Source organism: Paroedura picta, chromosome 17, assembly GCF_049243985.1.
Source record: "Paroedura picta isolate Pp20150507F chromosome 17, Ppicta_v3.0, whole genome shotgun sequence".
Taxonomy (NCBI): Eukaryota; Metazoa; Chordata; class Lepidosauria; order Squamata; family Gekkonidae; genus Paroedura; species Paroedura picta.
In genome coordinates this window covers 21,687,040-21,707,268 of record NC_135385.1, presented here as the reverse complement: position 1 = coordinate 21,707,268, position 20,229 = coordinate 21,687,040, and the positions used below count along the sequence as shown (strand labels likewise).

General features: G+C 47.9%; 1 protein-coding gene across 6 annotated transcripts in view; it reads right to left on the bottom strand.

Moving 5' to 3' along the window:
• The window catches only part of SDK1 (sidekick cell adhesion molecule 1), a 429,219-nt gene that overhangs the window by 121,635 nt on the left and 287,355 nt on the right, over positions 1–20,229 (bottom strand). For all 6 annotated transcript variants that reach the window (XM_077316210.1, XM_077316213.1, XM_077316211.1 and 3 more), the window contains 5 exons: positions 19,858–20,005; positions 18,042–18,182; positions 15,120–15,301; positions 4,076–4,191; positions 743–935 (listed from right to left, as the gene is read on the bottom strand). In XM_077316210.1, the coding sequence (XP_077172325.1) occupies positions 743–935; positions 4,076–4,191; positions 15,120–15,301; positions 18,042–18,182; positions 19,858–20,005 (780 nt within the window). The remainder of the gene's footprint in view (positions 1–742; positions 936–4,075; positions 4,192–15,119; positions 15,302–18,041; positions 18,183–19,857; positions 20,006–20,229) is intronic.

The window sequence follows — 20,229 nt, the reverse complement described above, 5'->3', positions numbered from 1 at the left end:
AGGGCAAAAGGGAGATCTGGGTCTCCAAACAAGAGACAAGCTTGTTCAGAAGTCATGGGCAGGCATCTATCTGTGCTGCTCCCACCGGTGACTTGGCAATCCTATGTTTGTTGCCCATTTCATAGAATCATAGAATCATAATAGAATCATAGAATCATCATAGAATCATAATAGAATCATAGAATCATAGAATCATAAAATCATAATAGAATCATAGAATCATAGAATCATAATAGAATCCTAGAATCCTAGAATCATAGAATCATAGAGTTGGAAGGGGCCATACAGGCCATCTAGTCCAACCCCCTGCTCAACGCAGGATCAGCCCAAAGCATTTTAGACATTTTGTGATGTCTCCTTATGGAGACACATGCAGCAGACTCCTCCTCCCTGTAGTCTTAGCTTGTGCAGTGGCCCTGGTTAATCAAGCAATTACCTGATTTATATATAGTTTATTTGGCAATTCCATAGCAGCCGATACTTCTCATGGATTCCGACTTGATTACACAGGCAAGAGATTCCCCCCTGGACAAGGAAATAATTTGCAAGGATGGTTCTCTGCAAGGCAAGCTCCTCTGGAAAAGGCCCCCTTCTCAATCCAAAATTAATAATCCTTGACATTGCTTAATCGATTTAAACTGGCCTAATTAGGAACCTCATTTGGGGGGGATGAAAAGTCTGAACGCTTCTGTCCAGCCTCCCGTCGAGAGGCCAATGGCCGACGAAGCGGCTCTCTACTTACTGTCTTCGTGAGTCTTCAGCAGCAACGGCGGACTTCGTGGCCCGTCCCCCGGGGTCGTGAAGCAGAGGATGGACGTGTAGTAGGCGGTGAACTTCTTCAAGTTGGTGATGTAGCCGCTGTGAACACCATGGAAATCAGGAGTGATGGTGACCGTGGTCACTGTTTCGGGTGAATCAATCGGCCAGGCCAGGAGCTAGAGTGGAGGGAGAGGATTGGGACCAAGAGGAAACCGCATTTAGAGAGGCCTCCCTGCACACCTGAGGGGCTGCCTTTCCCCATATGCTCCCTGGAGACCTTTGTGCTCTGCTGGCATGAACGTGTCGGTAACCCCCGGCCACAAAACGTTTGCCAAACTCAACCAAAGGCAGGGTCTTTTTGATCCACGTTCCCCGAAAGGACTCGCTTCTTACCCTCTGCTGACATGCAGGGAATTTTGAAAACAGAGGCCAAAATATTGGCAAGCAACCAGGGGCCTCAAGCTGGTGTTAAGGGTTTGTGCAAAGCCGACGTAGCATCCCTTCTGCCTCTTGGAGAGGAAATGAAGAATTACGGAAGCAACATTAGGAAAACAAGGCCCTTGATAAACAAGGGGGGGGGGATGACTTTTGGGTGTGGGGGTAGAAAGGGGATTTGGAAGGACTGGTCTAGTACCGTAAGAATAAAGACTTGACTTGACTTGACTTGGAAGGACAGAGGCATACAGGAAAAGTACATCATGGCCTAGAGCAAGGGTGACCAAACTGTGGTTTCCAGATGTCCATGGACTACAAGTACCATGAGCCCCTGCCAGCACCATCCTGAAGAAGGTGGATTCCATGGTAGCAGACCCACTGAGGTCTCTCCCCCCCTCCCAAATCCTGTTTTCCCCAGGTTCATCCCCCCCATACACACACACACACACATCTCCAAGAATTTCACAATCCAGAGCTGGCTAAGCAAAGCACAAGGGACTTCCAGGTGGAACTGCAGGCTGGCTTTTGGGCTGACGTTTTCTGAGCACTGTAACGAATATGCGATTTTTAAAATTTTTCTATTGTTTAGTTATGTGGTTGCCTGACCTTTGGTCCTGAATAAGCCGGGGGAAAGGCAGATCCCGACCTTTTAAAGTGATTCTTTTAACCTGAGATCTTTGCAGCATGCGCCTGCAACACGCGCCTGAGAACTGTGGCACCACCTCCCACCTCGTTTCCATCCTAACATGAGAGAGTGGTTTGGGTTCGGAGCAAACCGCTGGAGCGGATGAGGCCTAGACCCCCCCCCCCCGCTCCCCACAAAGTGTCTGTGGGTAGGAGAACACGGGCAAGGATCTCAGAGCCTGCTACTTAATAAGCCCCAAAGAAAACCTTCTTCCAAATGCTCTAAAGACTTGGCAGCCTTTCCCCTGCTGGAACCAAAGCCGGGCGAGCAAAAAAGAATGGCTTCCCACGCGCAGCTGAGAGGGCCTTTCCAAGGCACTCCCCTCATTACCTTCCTCATCACAAGAGTCCTCTGCAGCTGAATGAGCCCTGCTTCGCGATGTTAATTGTTGTTAATTGATGCTAATTGACCCTAGGAGCAGGTAAACAAGGCGCAGAGTCCTGGCCGCCTGGCACATGTGTGCATTGGCTCTACTGCCTTCCAGCAAGCCATGTGGAGGGAAGCAGAAAGCTTCCTGATTGGTTGGCTGGTTTCCCAGGAGGTTTCGCACGGGGAGCTGGTTTCGGATTTTTCCACTGGCCGTACTTTCAGGTTGAGAGGACAGCAGAAAAGCAGTCGAGAACGTGGGGATCGAAAAGGTAACCGTTTCCATGGGAGTGAGAGAAAGAGGAGAATGAAGGAGAAAATAATAATAATAACAATGATGATAATAATAATAATAATATGATGATGATGATGATGAAGAAGATGAAGATGAAGAAGAAGAAGTGGGTTTTTATTCCTTGCTTTTCACTACCTGAAAGACTCAAAGTGGCTTACAATCGCCTTCCCTTTCCTCTCCCCACAACAGACACCTTGTGAGGTAAGTGAGGCTGAGAGAGCTCTGACAGAACTGTTCTTCAAGAACAGCTCTAACAGAATTGTGGCAAGCCCAACAGTCCCTTTAACCTGACATGCCAGAGAGTGAACTGGATGTAACCGGGACCTTCCGAAGGTGCCACCCTTAAGCCATGGCCATTTTTCGGAGAATGGAGGGTGGTGAGTGGGAGAATGCTGGGTGCCAACAGTGCAAAGCTACTCAGGATCACTCCAGAGTCATGTTGATTTCAAGCGGAATAGATCTGCACCGGTTTTCAGAACAGCCCTGTCTCTTGCTATTCCTGCAGTCTCTTGGAACCTGGCCAATTTGTCCATAAACCTGAACAGCGAGCATGCGAAATCCACCCTTCACCTTTGTGAGCAAGTTCCAGGCCAAGAGAACCAGCTACTTAGTGGCACTAAGGGAAGCGGGATGGGTTTTCGCCCCTCCCCTCCTCTTTGCCCTGGAATTGTCCAACCGAGCTTGAAAGCCTCACTGGAATTCAAGCCCGTTTCCAAGAAAAGAAACGGTCTCCTAATGGCAAAACAGAAAAAAGTATGTGTGTGTGTGTGGGGGGGGGGGCTTGCTTTGCCTTTCTAAATTACATCTGCAGAGCACAATAGCAATGTCCAAATGTCAGCAGCTGTGCTTTTACATCTCCTTGTTTGCCAAGAGTTTCGTGCTAGGCCGTCCCTTCGAATGGAGCGGAGTGCTTTTGCCACGGCAGAAGAAAGCAGGGGAAACAAGGGAGGGGAAGGAACCTGCCTGGCAAGCCAAGGCACAAAATTGTGACGACTGGTAATTTGTAAATCATTACACAAATTAGGCACTACGAGGAAATGTGGCAGAAACACCCTTCCCAAACGGCCCGTATTAGAGATCCGAGGGGGGAAACGTGTCTGTAAGAGCAGCAGAATCTGAAAGGCAGCTCCCCCGAAAGGCTTTAAAGCAAAGCAACAAACTGACAGTGAAAAGCAAGGCGCATGTTCCCCATTGACAAGTATGAATGAGCCCAATGAGGTTCTTCTTGCACTTTTCTTTTTTTGTCCTGAAGAATATTCAACTTAAATAGCGGAGGGGTGGAAAAGGAAAGCTGAAGCAAAAGCTGGTTTTGAAGCACTGCAGCACTCTCCAGATGTCCATGAACTACGATTAGCATGAACCCCTTCCAGATGTCCACGGACTACAATTACCATGAGCCCCTGCCCGCTTGGCGCGGGCAGGGGCTCATGATAACTGTAGTCCATGGACATCTGGAGGGGCCCAGTTTGGCCACCCCGTTCTAGCACGAAGCTGTGGCCCCAGGACAGGGGGCTGAAGCGTGTATTAATCCAAACCTTGTATCCTTGGTTGATCCCATTGATGAACTGCTGCGGGGGAGGATTCCACAGGAAACGAATGGTGGTCGCGTTCACAGCTTCGGCTTGCACGTTCTGCGGCGGCGCTGTAGGCACTGCGTGAAGCCCGACGGACAGCCCAGTGGAATGGATGACACGAGGAGAGGAGAGAGGGGAGAGAGGGGAGGAAACCTTTAGCTGCCAGTCACATTTCAAAGAAACAACCCCGAAAAGGAGCTGTGAGAGAGAGACACACACACCTGTGATTTATGGGGCTGATACTCAGGAGTGACTTAAAAGAAAGTTAATTGGGTTACTTCTCCTTTCATAGAATCATAGAATCATAGAGTCGGAAGGGGCCATACAGGCCATCTAGTCCAACCCCATGCTCAACGCAGGATCATAGAATCATAGAATCATAGAGTTGGAAGGGGCCATCTAGTCCAACCCCCTGCTCAACGCAGAATCATAGAATCATAGAGTTGGAAGGGGCCACACAGGCCATCTAGTCCAACCCCCTGCTCAATGCAGGATCAGCCCTAAGCATCCTAGAGCATCTTTTCTGCTGGAGATTCCTTCTACAGGCAGGGGAGGGGAACGATTCCTCTGCCTTCACCTTCCGCAAACAAGCTTTGCCCACAGACCCAAGACAGAGCGGATGGGCAAATTCCTCTCTCTCTTTCTCTCTCAATTATCGGCACTCGTAAACGGGAGCCTGCCGCTTCAGAGACGAACTCCTGCAGAACGTTCGAGCAACCCAACCGGATCTGTTGTAATGCCATACTAGCATGACAGCAATGGCTTCTGTCAGTTTATTAGCAATGATGGATGTGCGCGGGGGGTGAAGGTAAAGATCAGGCGCAAACTATTGTTCTTTTTCTTTAGACCTGAAGATTGGAAACCGCACCACCTCCACGGATTTACATGCTGAACGTGTCATCATCAGCACTCGAGACAGATGCAATCATGCCCGGCTGCCATTTTTAACAACTGGTGGCCTCTCCAAAATTAACCTTTCATCTGCTTTGCATTTAAAAACCAAAGGCTCAGAGGGGATCCACCGTGGAAGCCGCTGGGGGGGGGGTCCCAAAATGGCCTCGTTTTATCCATTTATTGGAATGGTCAACAGTGTGATCCTATGCGGATCTGCCCCATTAAAATCAATCCCGTTGACCGGACTACCTCTCCCAAAAATTGCGCTGAAATTTCCCCGATCCTTTGGAACTCTCCCCCAACAGGACCTCTGCCAGAACATTAAATGCCCCCCGTAAATCCATTTTGTATAATGATGTAGTATATGCTGTAACTTTTTTGTATAAGAGGAATGACTGAGACAATTGCCATACCTCTATGAGTAAAGAACTCCCAGCTCTTCCCCGCTTGGTTGTTGGCAAAATGCAGAAGAAAGATGTACGTACAAGACTGCCGTGACAGAAATCATTTATCTCTTTAATTCCCCCATCCCCGAAATTGATTCCTCAAGTCACAACATGTCTGCGATTAATCAGTAGGTCCTTCGGAGTCCCGAGACGTTCTTTGCTGCTTGCATATGCAATAGATCTATGCATCCCCACCCAATTGCGTGCAAGAGAATCGCCAGGCGGCCCTTGGAAAGGGGTTAGAGTATTATCTCAGCAGTCGGTTGACATTAAGGAAAAAGTTCCTCGCAAGTCTCTGGGAAGCACTAAAATATACTCTCTGTCATAAAATCATATCCGGACTGTCACTTCTGGTATTGAAACATCAGAAGGTTACAGATCAGGCGGGAGTCCACCACGTTTTACCCCCAAAGCAGCATTACAAAAAGGCTTAGACAGACAGAATCATCTTTCATTATCAAGACATTGCACAGACTCCGGGCATTCGGGGTCTCTCGTATCAACTGATTTAATGCAGGGAGGCCAGGATTATGTCGCTGGGGGAAATGACTGTCTGAATCCAATGGCCAGGTGTTATCCATAGGGGCAAATCTGGTAGCCCTTAACGCAGCGGGACAGCTTTTGGGATCAACGGAGCCGAACGCGTGCATTTGAGGACACCTGTTAAATAAGCTAGACAACCACACCCAGGGGATCACAAGACAATTCTGGTGCCAGGAGTGGAAAGCACAAATCCCCCTTCCCAACCGAAGCCCAATGACCATGGATCACGACCCATTGGTAAGTTTTCTTGGCCCCAATGAAATTAATGATTGAAGCAAATACACTTTAATGGTGTGTTGTTGTTGTTTTGGCACAACTCCTGCCCGCTTTGTCAGGACTTGCAGAAGAAAGAATCCAGGGGGTGCCTGCCCTCCGTTCAGATCCACAACGCAAAAAGACCTGTCAGCCAATAAAACTGATAAAAGAATGACACGAGCTGACGAAGGGGGACTGTCTCTTTAAGGGGGTTAATTAGGCATAGCTGGAGTTACTATTTCACGAGGACAGTCCTGGTTGAAATTTGGGGATCGGAATTGGAGTTATCACTGACTATGTGATTCCCCCATTAATATTTCGAGGCGCTGATGAATATCTTGTAAGTTGGATAACTTAAAAGTATAGTATATGTTTGGTTGGTGAATAATCTACTTAGTGATTGGATATTGTGGTCCTGATATTTGTTATGTTTGTTGCACCTTTAGATCACACTACTGTAGGGAGATTAACACAAAAGTTACTATGAGGATGCTTTAAGGAAGGAGACGCATTTTGAAACTGCCAAAGAGTTTGTACAGATGATGATTTTTTACTCATTTGAAACTGCAGCCACTGATGAAGATATCGTCCCTGAGAACCAGTTGTGCCCATCGGGGCTCCTTCTGGCATTTGTTCTCCATTCAGATCCGCCTGGCTCTCACCTGGCCTCAGCACCGAACGGGCTGCGATAGGGTCCATTTGCCCCTTTCCGAAAATAAGATGTGCTGGGAAGGGAACCAAGAAAAGCTTCTTTCTCTGCAGGGAGGCCTGAGAATAGCTCTGGCCACAGGGGAGATGCCAGAGAGAGAGAGAGAGAGTTAAGAAAGCATCTCCCATGGAGTTGGCCTAGGGAAGCCGTGCGCAAAAGCCTTTGCCTCCCGCCCGCGCACTGCACAACTTTCAGTACCGCCAGTTGCTTTGAGGACTGTGAGGGACAGGGAGATCTGCCCGGAGGGACCATCAGCTGTCAGAGCAAGCAGAGTCCTTCCACAGAGCACGGTGGACACACACAGCCTTCATAACTTCCTCCTGGTGTTTTCACTGGCAAAGCTTTTTGCAGGCCTGGCCAAAGAACTACTAATCGACAACATTTCCAGTAATCCGCCAAAGCTGGTGCTCTTTTCCTTTTGTTTTAAAATGGAAAATATTCCGTCTTAGTTGGAGGAGAATGTTCCAAAAGCAGAATAAATCATCGCAGCATGAAAGATACCTGTTGCGATGGCCTGGGGTGGGGAGGCGTGGAAGGAGGAGAGCAAGAGTGGCTAAAACCATGACTGGAAAAAACGCCGCTCTGGAAATCATGATTTATGGCATAATTTATCTTTTGGGTTTTTCTTTAAAGAACGTCAACATCTGAATCTCAAGGAATGCATTTAATCTGTGGATAAAACAAGCCTGGCTAATGCACGTAAGCTTTTTGTGGGTGCGAAGAGCGTAATAAATCCATATTAATGGATTTATCAGGGGAAAATATGAAATCCAGAGAAAGTGGCAGGGCTCCGCTCTGTATTAAAGATGCCGGCAGCACTTCAGAGATACGAAGGTGCTTGGCCCAATGTGCAATGAAAAATATCGATCCCTTTCCCATCGCTATGCAGATTCCGCTAAACCCAACTGGATCGGCGCACAGTCCCCGGGTGTGCAGCGTCAGCCGCCTCGTGACAAAAGGGAGGAAATGTCCCCAAATTTCAAGTCAATGCCAGGGCACTGGAGCCCAACCTTTGTGCTTTCCTCCCAGGGAAAGTTGACTTGGTGGGAAATGCATTTGAAATCAGGCTGCTGGAACTGTGAGTTAATACATCGCATTTGGAAACCGCTCTTAGCGGGAAAAGGTCAGGGAGGCAGGGTGAATAAGAGCCATTAAACGGGCTTTGGCTGCAAAACTAATCGGAAAATGGAAAGGGAATTGAGGCTGAGTGCGCTCCTCGTCTGACAAGCTCGTTGTGAATATGCAGAGGGACCGGAGAGCCATTTTTAAAGATGAATGTTCAGGGATGGTCTTCCAGAGGAAGCCGGGATGTTTCGGGATGTCAGTTTCCACCACTAAGTATGACAGATTCCGGAGGATGGCAGGTTTTCCTCATTCTGATTGAATGTCAAAGCCCGGCTGCAGATGAGGTGCTGGGGTCCTTCCACCTCAAATCCAAGCCACCTTTCTTTCCTGGCTTTCAAGAGAATATGCTTTCAAGCAAGCATGCTGGCTTCAAAAGGCACAGAAGGGCATGTCCGAAGTAAGGTTCTCTCTGTTATGTCTTGCATAGAAATGTCTGGAAGATCCTGCCCTCTGGGATGATCATGGGGCATTCTGAAAGCCCTCCCCATAATGTCATCCTAAATAATTGTCTAACTCACATGGCCCTCCCTGTCCTGTGAATCCAGGAAGTGCTCCTTGAAGAGGCCTAAAGTTCTAACAATACTATACAAGCAGCCTCCCCCCCCAAACTTCACTTCCCAAAAGCTCTTTGAAGCAAACTTTCAGAAGCCAAGCAAGGCCAGACCTGGTCAGCAGTACCACCAAGGAAAGTCCAAGGTCACTATGTAGAGGCAACCACACCTTTGCTTGTCTCTCTTCTGACTTGGATGGCTCAGGCTGTCCTGATCCCATCAGATTTCAGAAGATAACCAGTGGCAGCCTTGGTTAGTACTCGGATGGGAGGCCACCAAGGACAACCTGGCCTGCTACGCCAAGGCAGCCAATGGCAAGCCACAACTGTTTGTCCCTTGCCTTGAAACTTCTATGAGGGGTCGGCATAAGTTGGCTGCAGCTTGACCACAACGCATATGTGTGTACAACAGCAATGATTCTTTTTTCAGTGGAGGACATGGTCCAGGAACCAGATGCTAGGGCCGATCCTGCCTAGTCTTTGGACAGAGAATGCTAGAGGTCACAATGTGGAGGCAGAAAATGGCAAGCTTCCTCTCAAAGTCTCTTGCCTGGCTGCCACACAACCTTAGGGTCTCCTGGATAGACGATACACTTGCCAGGTGAAAGATAAATGCATATATACGGACAGCTACTCAGGGGTTGTGCATGCAGCCGCTTTTGATTCTTCGGGGTGCTTCGAAAATCATTTTGCCTACTAGAGATGAGGCCTTAGAGAACTGGCACAACTGCTTTAGACCCGTGCTTTGGCCATGCAGAAAGCAATCACCCTGGTGCAGTGGAAGGGACTTTTTTTTTTTTGCAAGCTCTGAAACGTAATGTCAGGTCTCCCTGATTTATGTGCAGTCTATAAAAAGCAATGCACACCTTGCTTCATTCGGTTTCTCAGAATTCTCCTGGCCTAAACAGCTTTCTAAGGGATGAGTCAGACAAAGTTTATTTATATGGTGAAGCTGCAACACGTTTCACGGCCCTTTCTTAGAACTCCCAAAGAAAGACGACTTCTGGAGTAATTCAGAAGACCTGACCCATCTTTTTTTTCTGGGTTAATCAAGCCTGAAATTATGAGTGGGGGCACGTTTGTTTTGACTCTGGACCGACAAAAACGATCCACGTTTACTCGACCTAGAATGTGCTGCTGAGTGTCAGTGAGATAAAAAAAAACCTTAAACAGGATGGGCCACTCCAAAACGCAGAATTTTGCCTTTCCAAGTCAACTTCCAGGTGTCCCGCTGAATAATTCTCACATTAAAATGTGTTCTGAGGACTTAATTTTGGAAATGCAAACTTAATTTTGGAAACCACCCCCAAAAGGGCCAAAGGTCCATCAAACACCCGGTTTCCGTGCTGTGCCTCCAAGTGCACCTCACGGGCCCAATGAATGCTCATCCCAGCAGTAATGGGCAGCAGACCCATCTTTTGCCTGCTTTCTTTCGAAAGGATATTGAACTACCTCACGGCTTCTGGTGACCTTCCTCTGTTTCAAGGACTTCCAAAAAATTAGACTCCCGTGGATATAAGGGACTAGTGACCTGCATCTCCTTGTTGAGAACAGGAGTCCATGTTTCAGGGATGCCCCAGATTTTCCTCCCTAGAGCGTTCGATGATTCTTGGTAGTGCCACAAACACGTCCGATGTTAACATTTCACGCGGCCGGCTGCTGGGGATGACCCAAATACTTAAAATGGCTCCTCTGAGAAAGGGAGCAGCTGACCGGTCAATTAGCTTTTTCTCTGCTTGGCTCAGCCTTTGATCAGTAGCAGCAGACTGGCATCCGTTTCCCTTGAGTTGCCTTCCACCCTTGTTCCTCATTGTCCACCCTCCTCAATCAAACACGCCGAGAAGATTTCGGGAAAGGCCTGGGCTCACGGGGCCACGAGTTCACCACATATTTATAGCTCGACACCCACCACCCTTCTCTTCTTTTCCCCTCCTGACCGATTCTGCTCCTGATGGTATCAGCCCAGGATTTAAGAGCTGTTTATTTTATCCGGGAATGAAAAATGGTGGCAAGAGGCAAGCCGTCTGGACATTCTCCAACTGTGGAGCAATAAAAGGAAAACCCGTCATTTCGCGGGGAGTTTCTGACATTAATAATGCCTCAGATTAGGATGGGACCAAGCAGCTCGCCCCTCTCCTGGCCTCCTTCCACGCCGAACCTCAAGACCTTCAAAAGGGAAAGTCTAATCATAACACAGTTCAATAATGGGCCCATTAGCACACGGGCCATGTCCACACTGGAGTCATCTGTCCACATTATGAAGCACTAACACAAAAACAGACGATGCACGCCCAGCTTTTAATCTTATCCCCCCCAACCCCGTATCTATCAAGTGCTTAACGATTCTTGCCCAAGATAGAAATGGGCCGTTTATGCTCTCCTGAATTCTAAGCACCTGTCTCAGGCGGTCCCCAGTAACGCAAGCGGGAGCACTTTCCCCCTTCCGACGCAAGGATTTATATATTTATAAATGACTACGGACAGCTGGTCAATAAAGGATGAACGCCACCCCATCGTTTCAAGCAAGTTACATTAGAGCCAATTGCTGGGGCCAGAAGAAGAAAACAAACAGAGGCCTGGAAGAGCTCGAAGGGTGGAGGGAGGCAATCCAAGGGGCTGGAACAGCCTGAAAGGTCTTCAGAGAGAAGTTTTTGGGAAGGCTGCACATGCTCAGACCTTTTCTGAGAAGGAGCACCCCCTGGCCACATGCCAGACAAGAACTGGGTCAAGTCTGGTCCTAAACCCAGCCAGCGGGACCTATACATTGTGAAGCACTCGTAAAACGGTGCCTAGCCTACAGTCATTGGTAATATCTTCCTCGAACCTCAAGCTGAGGTCTTTCCGAGTGTCTTCTCCTTGATTATTCAACTGGAGATGCCAAGGAACAAAACAAAAGGGTTGGAAAATGTAAGATCTTCTGGTGACCCATACCCCAAGCTACCTTAACCTTAGTCAAGACATCAGTTCAGTTAGTCCACAATTATCGCTTATAGCCAAAATCAATTCTCTAGGAACTCAAGTAGAGCCATTGTCCCCCCCCCCCCCCAATTATCCTCAACTGTTCTTTATAACAATGCATGGGTTCTTTTACTGAGCTGCAGTATCTTCCTTGAAGCGTTAAGACATAAAAACATTCCATCTAATTTTAGATTTCGTCCTCGTACTGCTAACCTGGTTGAAACACTGGTCCATGTGTTTTTCCACTGTAGATTCTGTGTAGATTTTCTGGAACTTTGCTTGGCTGATCAGAAAGTATTCTTCAAGAAGAAAAGTCTAGCAATCTTATTGGCGGGAGCTGACAAAAAAAATATCTACTGTTTCTGTGGAGAAGAGTCTATGTTCTGCAATAAAAATACGAGCTGAAATAATGTCCAGTGTACCATTTACTCAGGTTCTAACCTTTTAACTGTGGGCGTCTGAAGACAAATGATGTTTTAATTTTATATTGGTGTTTTTATTTCTCTTTTTTTCCCCTGCTCTCCTCTGCTACTGAATCGCCTGCAGGCTGTAATAAAGACTGAACCGAACTGAACTTTAGGACTCATCCAGTATATGCCGGTGCAAACACCCTGACGTTAATAGCGCCAAGAAGCTTCGTCCCTTGGCTGGCTTTGAGCTGGTTGGTTTCCTTTTATTGGCTTGTTAAGACGCTATTGAGCTTGCTCTAATTCCTCTAACCAACCAAACAAACGAATATCTTTTTTTCCCCCAATAGGCAAACTGTATTTAATCATGTTATAATACCGCACTCCTATTCCCAAGTCAGCAAAAGAGCGGCATGTAGCTTACTGATTACAAAATAAGTGATGTCCTCTGTTTCACGTGGGAAGTTTTAATAGCTCTTGGCTTTTTAAAAAAAAACTCACTCAAGCAAACACCACAACACACGGTTTGCTGCTTAAAATTCAGCAGTGGTCTGTAATTTGGGGGAGGGGGGGCATGAAGAGACGTGGCAATGACTTTGTCCTCCCCCCCTCCCCAGTTGCACAGCAGTCTGAAATGCACATGGGAGCCAGGAGGCTGAGAAGGTGAGAGGCAAACTGAGATCAAGATGGAATGCCCCCAGATTTCGTGGCCCTGCTAATAACGTCCAAGACCTCTCAACTTCCTTGCAACCTGTTCTTATCAGCCAGGTGCAGGCATTTCTCTTTGGCCATGCCTAACATCTGCTTTATCTTCACACCCCACAATTTTTGGATCCCATTTTTCCAGACTGGCAAGAAGCATGGCGAGTAAAAAGTCTCTCAGCCCTCCTTCAAGAAGTTGGGCAATTGCTTCTGAACGCACAGCGTTCTGGGAAACGGGAGATACAGATGCTGTTTTCCCAGGCAGTCACAAACCATCTTAATGTCAGACTTTTTAAAAGTGTTAACACGGCATCTGGAATGGCATCAGAAGAGAGCTGCAGAGTGAAATGTGGTGAGAAGAAACACATTTTTTTTTCCTTTGGAGGTTTGAAAGGAGCAAAAGCTTAACTCTGAGTTTTAAAACTTTTCTCTCTCTCTCTCTCTCTCTCTCTGGGTAGCGAAAGTTTGGGAGGGGGGAAGTCAGTTCAGCTGTTTTCCAGACATTCCTGAGTCCACTTTTCTACAAATTCTGATAGGTCTAGACAATGGGAAAGTCTAGTCTCTCCCACTCCAAGCAAGGAACAAAGATTTGGTGGAATGAAATACTAGAGAGGCTTCCAGAAGGAGATTTCTGCAGACTTCAGGAAAAGCCTCTCTGACCAGGCCTGACCTGGTCAGCTGCTGGGGAAAAAAACTGCAGCTGCAGGTGATAAAATTCAGGGGAGGAAGGTCTCTTTTGGTGCTGAGTCCATCAGAGCTGACAGAACTCTTATCTGAGGTCTGGGGAAGGACCAGACAGCTGAAGGAAGATTCAACTTATATATTTATTTGATTTGTATAATACCACCCTCCCAGTAGACCGGCTCAGGAAACATGGTAATGATCTGCAACTTCTTAAGCCAATGAGCCTGTCCCATATTATAACATCTGATAGGACATGAACAGAGAGGGGGACAGAGGAATTGTGTTTTACCCATTTCTTTTGAATCGCTTGCCGAAGACTAGGAGATTCTCTGCTGTGTTATCAGCCGCTGTGAAAAATGGGAAAGAGGACGGCAGAAGGTGTAGACTGGGTGGAATGACCTCAGTGTGAGTGGGAGAGTGACCTTCAAGTGGTGGCAAAAGGATTGGTGGGGGGAATCTGAAGGAATCTATATGCTTTTGAATTGCCTTTGGCTTGGAAGTGAAACAAGGGGAAATTGGCACAAAAGCACTCTCCAAAAACCCAGGGAAAAACAACTAGAAAGCGATCTGAGCACCGGGGGGAGGAAAATCAATGCAGAATTACAAAGGATACCCAGTGGACATGCACAGTGGAAGCGAAGGAAAACACCCATGCATAATAGGCCTAAGTGTGGTTGGTGTTGATCTTCAAGGAGTAAGGTGTCAAGATCAAACCAGATTTCCTGCCTCAGGCTGCAGAAACACATCACAGCAGATGCTTAAAAGAAAACCTGATTCTCTCCCTCTCTCAAAAGGAATCCAAAATTTGACATGAAACTTGTTACTGAGGCAGTGCTGCCTTTGCTATGCACAGCATCTCTTCCTGCTGTTCGTCTTTCCCAGGGCTAGCGTCGGAGGCTGGGATGGTTGGGGAACTGTCAAGCCCATGCAGAGGCCCCCAACTCTGAGTGCCGACGCCAGATCACTCTCCCATTTCCCAGGGAGAGAGGTACTGAGTGGTGGCAACGAGCTCACAGCCCAAGAGAACCTCATTTGGCTGAATCCTCCCACTTCATCCAGTAGCTCTTGAAACGCTGTAGTGAATTCCTTGCTCCTTTGAGAAATGCCGATGGGACTAACATGAGTGCAGGAAAGTCACCCGCTGTTGCTTTGGTGTCACTTATATAGGGGAACTGGAGTTGTCATTGGAGGCAGAGCAGAGCAGAGGGGCTATTGCAGCCAAAGGGAGCTGCATTGTATGGAGCTGCAGACCTGCTGTGCCCAAGGTCCCATCTCATCTTTCATCTCATTTACAAAGCTGATTAGCAGCAGGGTAGCTCAGGATATGCTAGGTTTCCCAACGCTACTTAGGCAAATGCCAGGATGTTTGGGGGATGGTTCCTAGGGAGAGTGGTGTTTGAGAGGATGTGATGCCAATTGCGGGTGATGCTCTAGGAACTTCCCCAAATATCTGTGGTGAAGACCACAGAGATTAGGGAAAATCCATAGAGCACCATCACGGAGGCCATTTTTCCTCCCCATTTTCTTGGACATGGGTGACTGGCGGTGGGCATGGGGAATTCCCCACCAGACCCAGGCAATTAGGAAACCTAGGATATGCATCCAGAGAATAACCAATCTACCAAGTCACATGCACATGTGCCTGTATGCACCCAGATACACGTCAAAGAAAACATCAGAGACCAGCAAATGGTCAATGCTGCTGAATGAAAAAACATGGGATGTGGCTCACCTCCTTGCAAAGTGTATTCCGTGACAGCTCTGCTGAAAGCTCCCAGGCCAGCTCCGTTGTAAGAGGCTACCTGGATCTCATACTGAGTCCAGATGATCAGGTCTTGGATCAAGCAGTAGTTGATCTCCGCACTGGTGATGTTCTTGTATTGGTACTCCCCAGGGAGGCCTGCCAGGCGGTACCTGCACAGAGAAAGGTTGGTTTGTTATGGCACATGACAGGAGGCCCCCAAGGAATTTCCTAAAGAGGATATCTTCTGAAGAAGTAGCAACACACTGAGTCTGGCCAAACTGCGGACCCATTTGTAGCTCATCATCACCAAGAGAAGATAATTTGGAATTCACAACTCTTGTGTTTTATACTGTTGCAGACAAAATGGCCAATTGGATATCCAAGACCTCCTCCCTGCGAAGGCACATTTTCTCCAACAAGGGACATCAGTGACTTGGGTCTGAGATTAGCCGATCACATCATTGTTGAGAAACCACAGATGTGGAGTGACGGAGCTTCCGTGGAACTGGCAACTCTGGTGGGGGCAGAGGAGGCTGCTTATGTCTAGGGCTGCCAACTCTAAGTAAGGAAATTCCCAGAGATTTGGTGGTGGAGCTTGGGGAGGGCAAGATTTGGGGAGGGAGGCGCCTCAACAGGTTATAACGTCATAGAGCAGGGGTAGCCAAACTTTGGCTCTCCTAATGTCCATGGATTACAATTCCCATGAGCCCCTGCCAGCATAATGGAATTGTAGCCCATGGACATCTGAGTCTACCCTCCAAAGGGGCCATTTTCTCCAGGCAAACTGATCTCTGTAGTCTGGAGATCAGCTGTAAGGAGACCTCCAGAGCTCCCCACCTGGAGGTTGGCAATCAGCTGTCCTTGGGGGAATCAAATAGCCAAGATGGCCGTGCCAACTGTCCTGTGCAGCCCCAGCATAATTTTTTTTTCTGCAGGGATTCTATCATCACTCCCATAGGTCTGCAATTACATAACCTCAGGTCTCAAATGCGCACACAAACTAACAAGCAAACAAATGTACACAAAGCTCCAGAGAGATGCCGGACACAAACAGAAAATCGAGTTAAGCATCTCCATGTCAGAGTTATGCCCTGCCAAGGCCGTCGGTCAAGTCCCTCCCAACGCTGTTTCTGCAAGCGGAAGGCGAGGAAAAAAACCTTCCATCCTGCAAGAAAATAACAATTATCAAAACCAAACGATCTCCAAAAGCCAGAGAACTTGGCTGGGGGCAGGTCAGGATGGCTCCCCCCCCCCTTCAGGAGACGAGGTGCACAGCGGCTTTTCAGAATATGCTAATCCGCCGCTCAGAAAAAACGGAGACCGAAAACAGCGGTCGGACTTGCAAATGAAGCATTACGACTCCAGGAGACGGCAAACATAGAAATTGTTAGATTGCATTTCTATTGATCCTCGAAAGTCAGTAACTGGCAAGCCGCTGTGGCAGAAAGGGGGTGGGGAACGGGGCAGGCCTCCCCGGGCAGGCAGGAGAGAGAAACAGGGCTAGAAAGCCAATTTCTTTGCTTGACTCACCCACCGCCAGCGAAGTGTGGAATTCTCGTGCAATTGCACTGTCAGCTTTGTGAAAACACACTGTCGCTATAAAACTAGCTCAGCTGGTGGGGAGAAGGGGAGTAAGACAACGGAGGCCACTTTGGAAAGGCCATGGCCCTCTGGCCTTGTTTCTTCCCCTCGCTACGAGCTTTGACAAAAATTCTAGCTGATGGTTCAGCACGCCTCCTGGTGCTCTGTCAGCTGGCCCTCTACTTCTGCATCTATGCCTGGTAGGCACAACACCTGGCCAGGTAGGAGCTTTAAGTGTGTGATTAGAGCATGTCAGCTCAGATGAAGACTGTGGCAAGGGAAACTTTGGTGCAGTTGACGCTGCTGGAAACCAACAAGAGTCTAGCCGGTTGCACCAGAGAGGACCCCAAATTGACCTCCAAGACCTTTTCTTTCTTTACCATGCAGATCTCCGTTTTTGGTTTTTGGATGGTCGGCTATGTGAATGTTTCACCCCTTAGTGGCACTCACCAACTCTGCCTAGGTAACTCATCTGATGCTCCTTCATCAAAATCATACCTGTGTTCAAGGAGTTGTTCCTTGACACCTGAAGAAATGGCGGTCATCAGTTAAGAACTAATCGATTGTCATGAAGGCATTGTTGCCACCTACCAGCGAGGGGAACGGAACCAGGAGCCGCGAAGACCCCCAGCCATGTGAACAAAGGCACAATCGGGGGATTGTTTCAATTCCGGGTTTTATGCACAAATGTGCATTCGCTGTCACCCAATGTGGCAGTGCGCGCCGACTTGGCTCGCAAGTTTCCAAAATAACCACAATAATAAACACCTTCATCTCCTGCCGTTCTCGCTACGAACCTGCTAATTAGCGGCAGGCACTTCCAGCCTTGGAGAATAGTTGTCTACGACGCGCTTCTCACGGGAAAGAAACTTGCCCCAATTAAATAGTGTAGGCTATCACACGGCTCGTTGACAGGAGCGAAATTAGCAGTGGCCAGCTTTCATGTGCTCATCAATATGCTATTGTTTGGTCAATGATGTGGACAGCCCCGTTATCCTCATTCCAGGTCAACGGAGGGCCACTTAGAATCATAGAATCATAGAGTTGGAAGGGGCCATACAGGCCATCTAGTCCAACCCCCTGCTCAACACAGGATCATAGAATCATAGAATCATAGAGTGGGAAGGGGCCATACAGGCCATCTAGTCCAACCCCCTGCTCAACGCAGGATCATAGAATCATAGAGTTGGAAGGGGCCATACAGGCCATCTAGTCCAACCCCCTGCTCAATGCAGGATCATAGAATCATAGAATCATAGAATCATAGAGTTGGAAGGGGCCATACAGGCCATCTAGTCCAACCCCCTGCTCAACGCGGGATCCACTTACCGGAGGATGTACCCGTGGAGCACCCCGTTGTGCTCGCTTTCGGGTGGAGGTTGCCACTGGACCATGATAGACTGATTGGTCCGTCCGCTAGCCACAATGTTTTTAGGTGGGGCACTTGGCGGCTCTTCGGGTAGCATCAATCTACAGGTAAGCAGACACGATGAGAACATGCTCTTTGAGATAAACAGACATTTGTTTGTGGCAGGGGTGGCCAAACTGTGGCTCTCCAGATGTTTGTGGTAACTGTAGTCCATGGACATCTGGAGACCAGCAGTTTGGCCAGCCCTTGTTAATAGTGTTCTGGCTTTTTTTGTGTTTTTTTGTTGTTATAAAAGGACAAAGAGAGGCCCTTCTAGAAAGAAATGTAGCTCAGTTACACTAGACATGCTAGAAACAGTTGCAGCAAATAAAGTTAATAGAGGACCAACTAAGCAAGGAACAAGAAAGGCAGCTGAGCTAACCTTGTTCTGTTTGAATCGTTCAGCCACAATCTGTTAAGACAGCTACAAGGCTGAACAAGTCCGCGCGCCAGCCCCGAAATCTGGAATTCTTTTTTCAAATTGTTTCCTTTGCTCCTGCCATTCCTTTCAGATCCGATGGCTAGGCCCACACGCCCCACTGTGAATGTCATCCCAAAGTTTCTTCTATTCAATGTTCCCAGGAGGCTCAAAGAGAACAGGTAGGTGCAGGTGAAACCCAGTGGAGTAGAGCTACCCTTCTATGCACTACTAGATGGATTTCAGAAGGGAAAGCTCAGTGCTGGGGGAAACTATTGCACAGCTAACCTCACAAGAGCAAAAATGTTTCAGATATCTGTACGTTCACTTTGACCGACAAAGGAATATGGAGTTGGGTCTAGCACACCTGAAACACCACCCGCTTTCTGTGGGACTTGCAAAGAGCGCAGCAGAGACGTGAATTCAAATCCATTTTTAAAGGCTTGTAAATTTTAGCAAGACGTTGGGTGACGTTTCCAGTGGCCGCAGAATAGGCTTCAGTATCTTTATAGCGTTCCCTCAGCATACACTACCATTTGTGTCGGCAAAAACAAACCACTGGAAAAAATGCAGCCGAATTTTCTGCTGTCCTTAAATCCTTCTGCTCACAGGACACGTTTATTTATATTTACATTTATATCCTGCCCTGTCTCCCTGGACTCAGGGTGGATCTCAACGAAGATACAATCACATATACAAATTTTCAAAACACAAAAACAGAAAGGTGGGTTATTTTAAACTAAGCTATAAAACCATCTGAGCAAGGAGTTAAATACTAAATTGCCTACTGGGACTTTGACCACCATATGGGAAAGAGAAGTTACTGCAGAGTAACTTCACTGGGGGTTGAGTTTGGTGGCTTCTGATAGAGGGGCCAGTGGATTCAGACGTTACTTCAGGCTTTGACCACAGGCATGGTGGAACACCACTGCCCTGCAAGCCTTATGGAGAGGTCTAAGGCAGGGATTCACAGCCAGGGCTTCCTGGACTATTGGGGCTCTCTGAGAGCTTCCCAGGGGCTCCCGGTCTTTCCCCTATATCCTGCCTTAATGGACCCAGCTAAGCTTTTGGCTCGGTTCCGAAGCTCCTAGAAGCCTGACAAAATTTCAGGGGCTCCTCCACAGTCAAAAGGTTGGACAAGGTTGATCTAAGGGATCTGTGGGATTTGGGGAGATGAAATCCCAAAGAAATATGAAAAGCACTGGTGACAAACAGTGACTTCTGTTTGTACAGCTCTAACTGGATTATAAAACCCCCCAGATACCCAAAGGAGTGTTGCCGGCACCACATTCCCACAGGGACGGCTCGTCCACCCTTACCTGCTGGTCTCTCTGCTGTACTGGCCCTTGCCCACCTGGTTGACGGCACACACTCGGAACTGGTAGGTGCGGGCGGGTATTAAGCCACTCACAGTGATGCTGGCCATCTTTGGATCAATATCAGAGAGGTGAACTTTCCATGGAGAGTCTGGGGGGGAGATGGGTGGAGAGAGAAGCAGAGTTTTAATTTACATTGGGGCCCATCTCGGTAGTGGCATCCACAGCCTGAAAATCAGATCCAGGCGGCCCAACAGGAAGTCAACGGTGGTGCCGTTACTATGACTAATAATATCCTTTTACTTATAGCATGCCCTTAAAATAGTCCTAACCGCTTCTGTTCTTCCAGGGAGAGGGTTCAGACGGATCAAATAT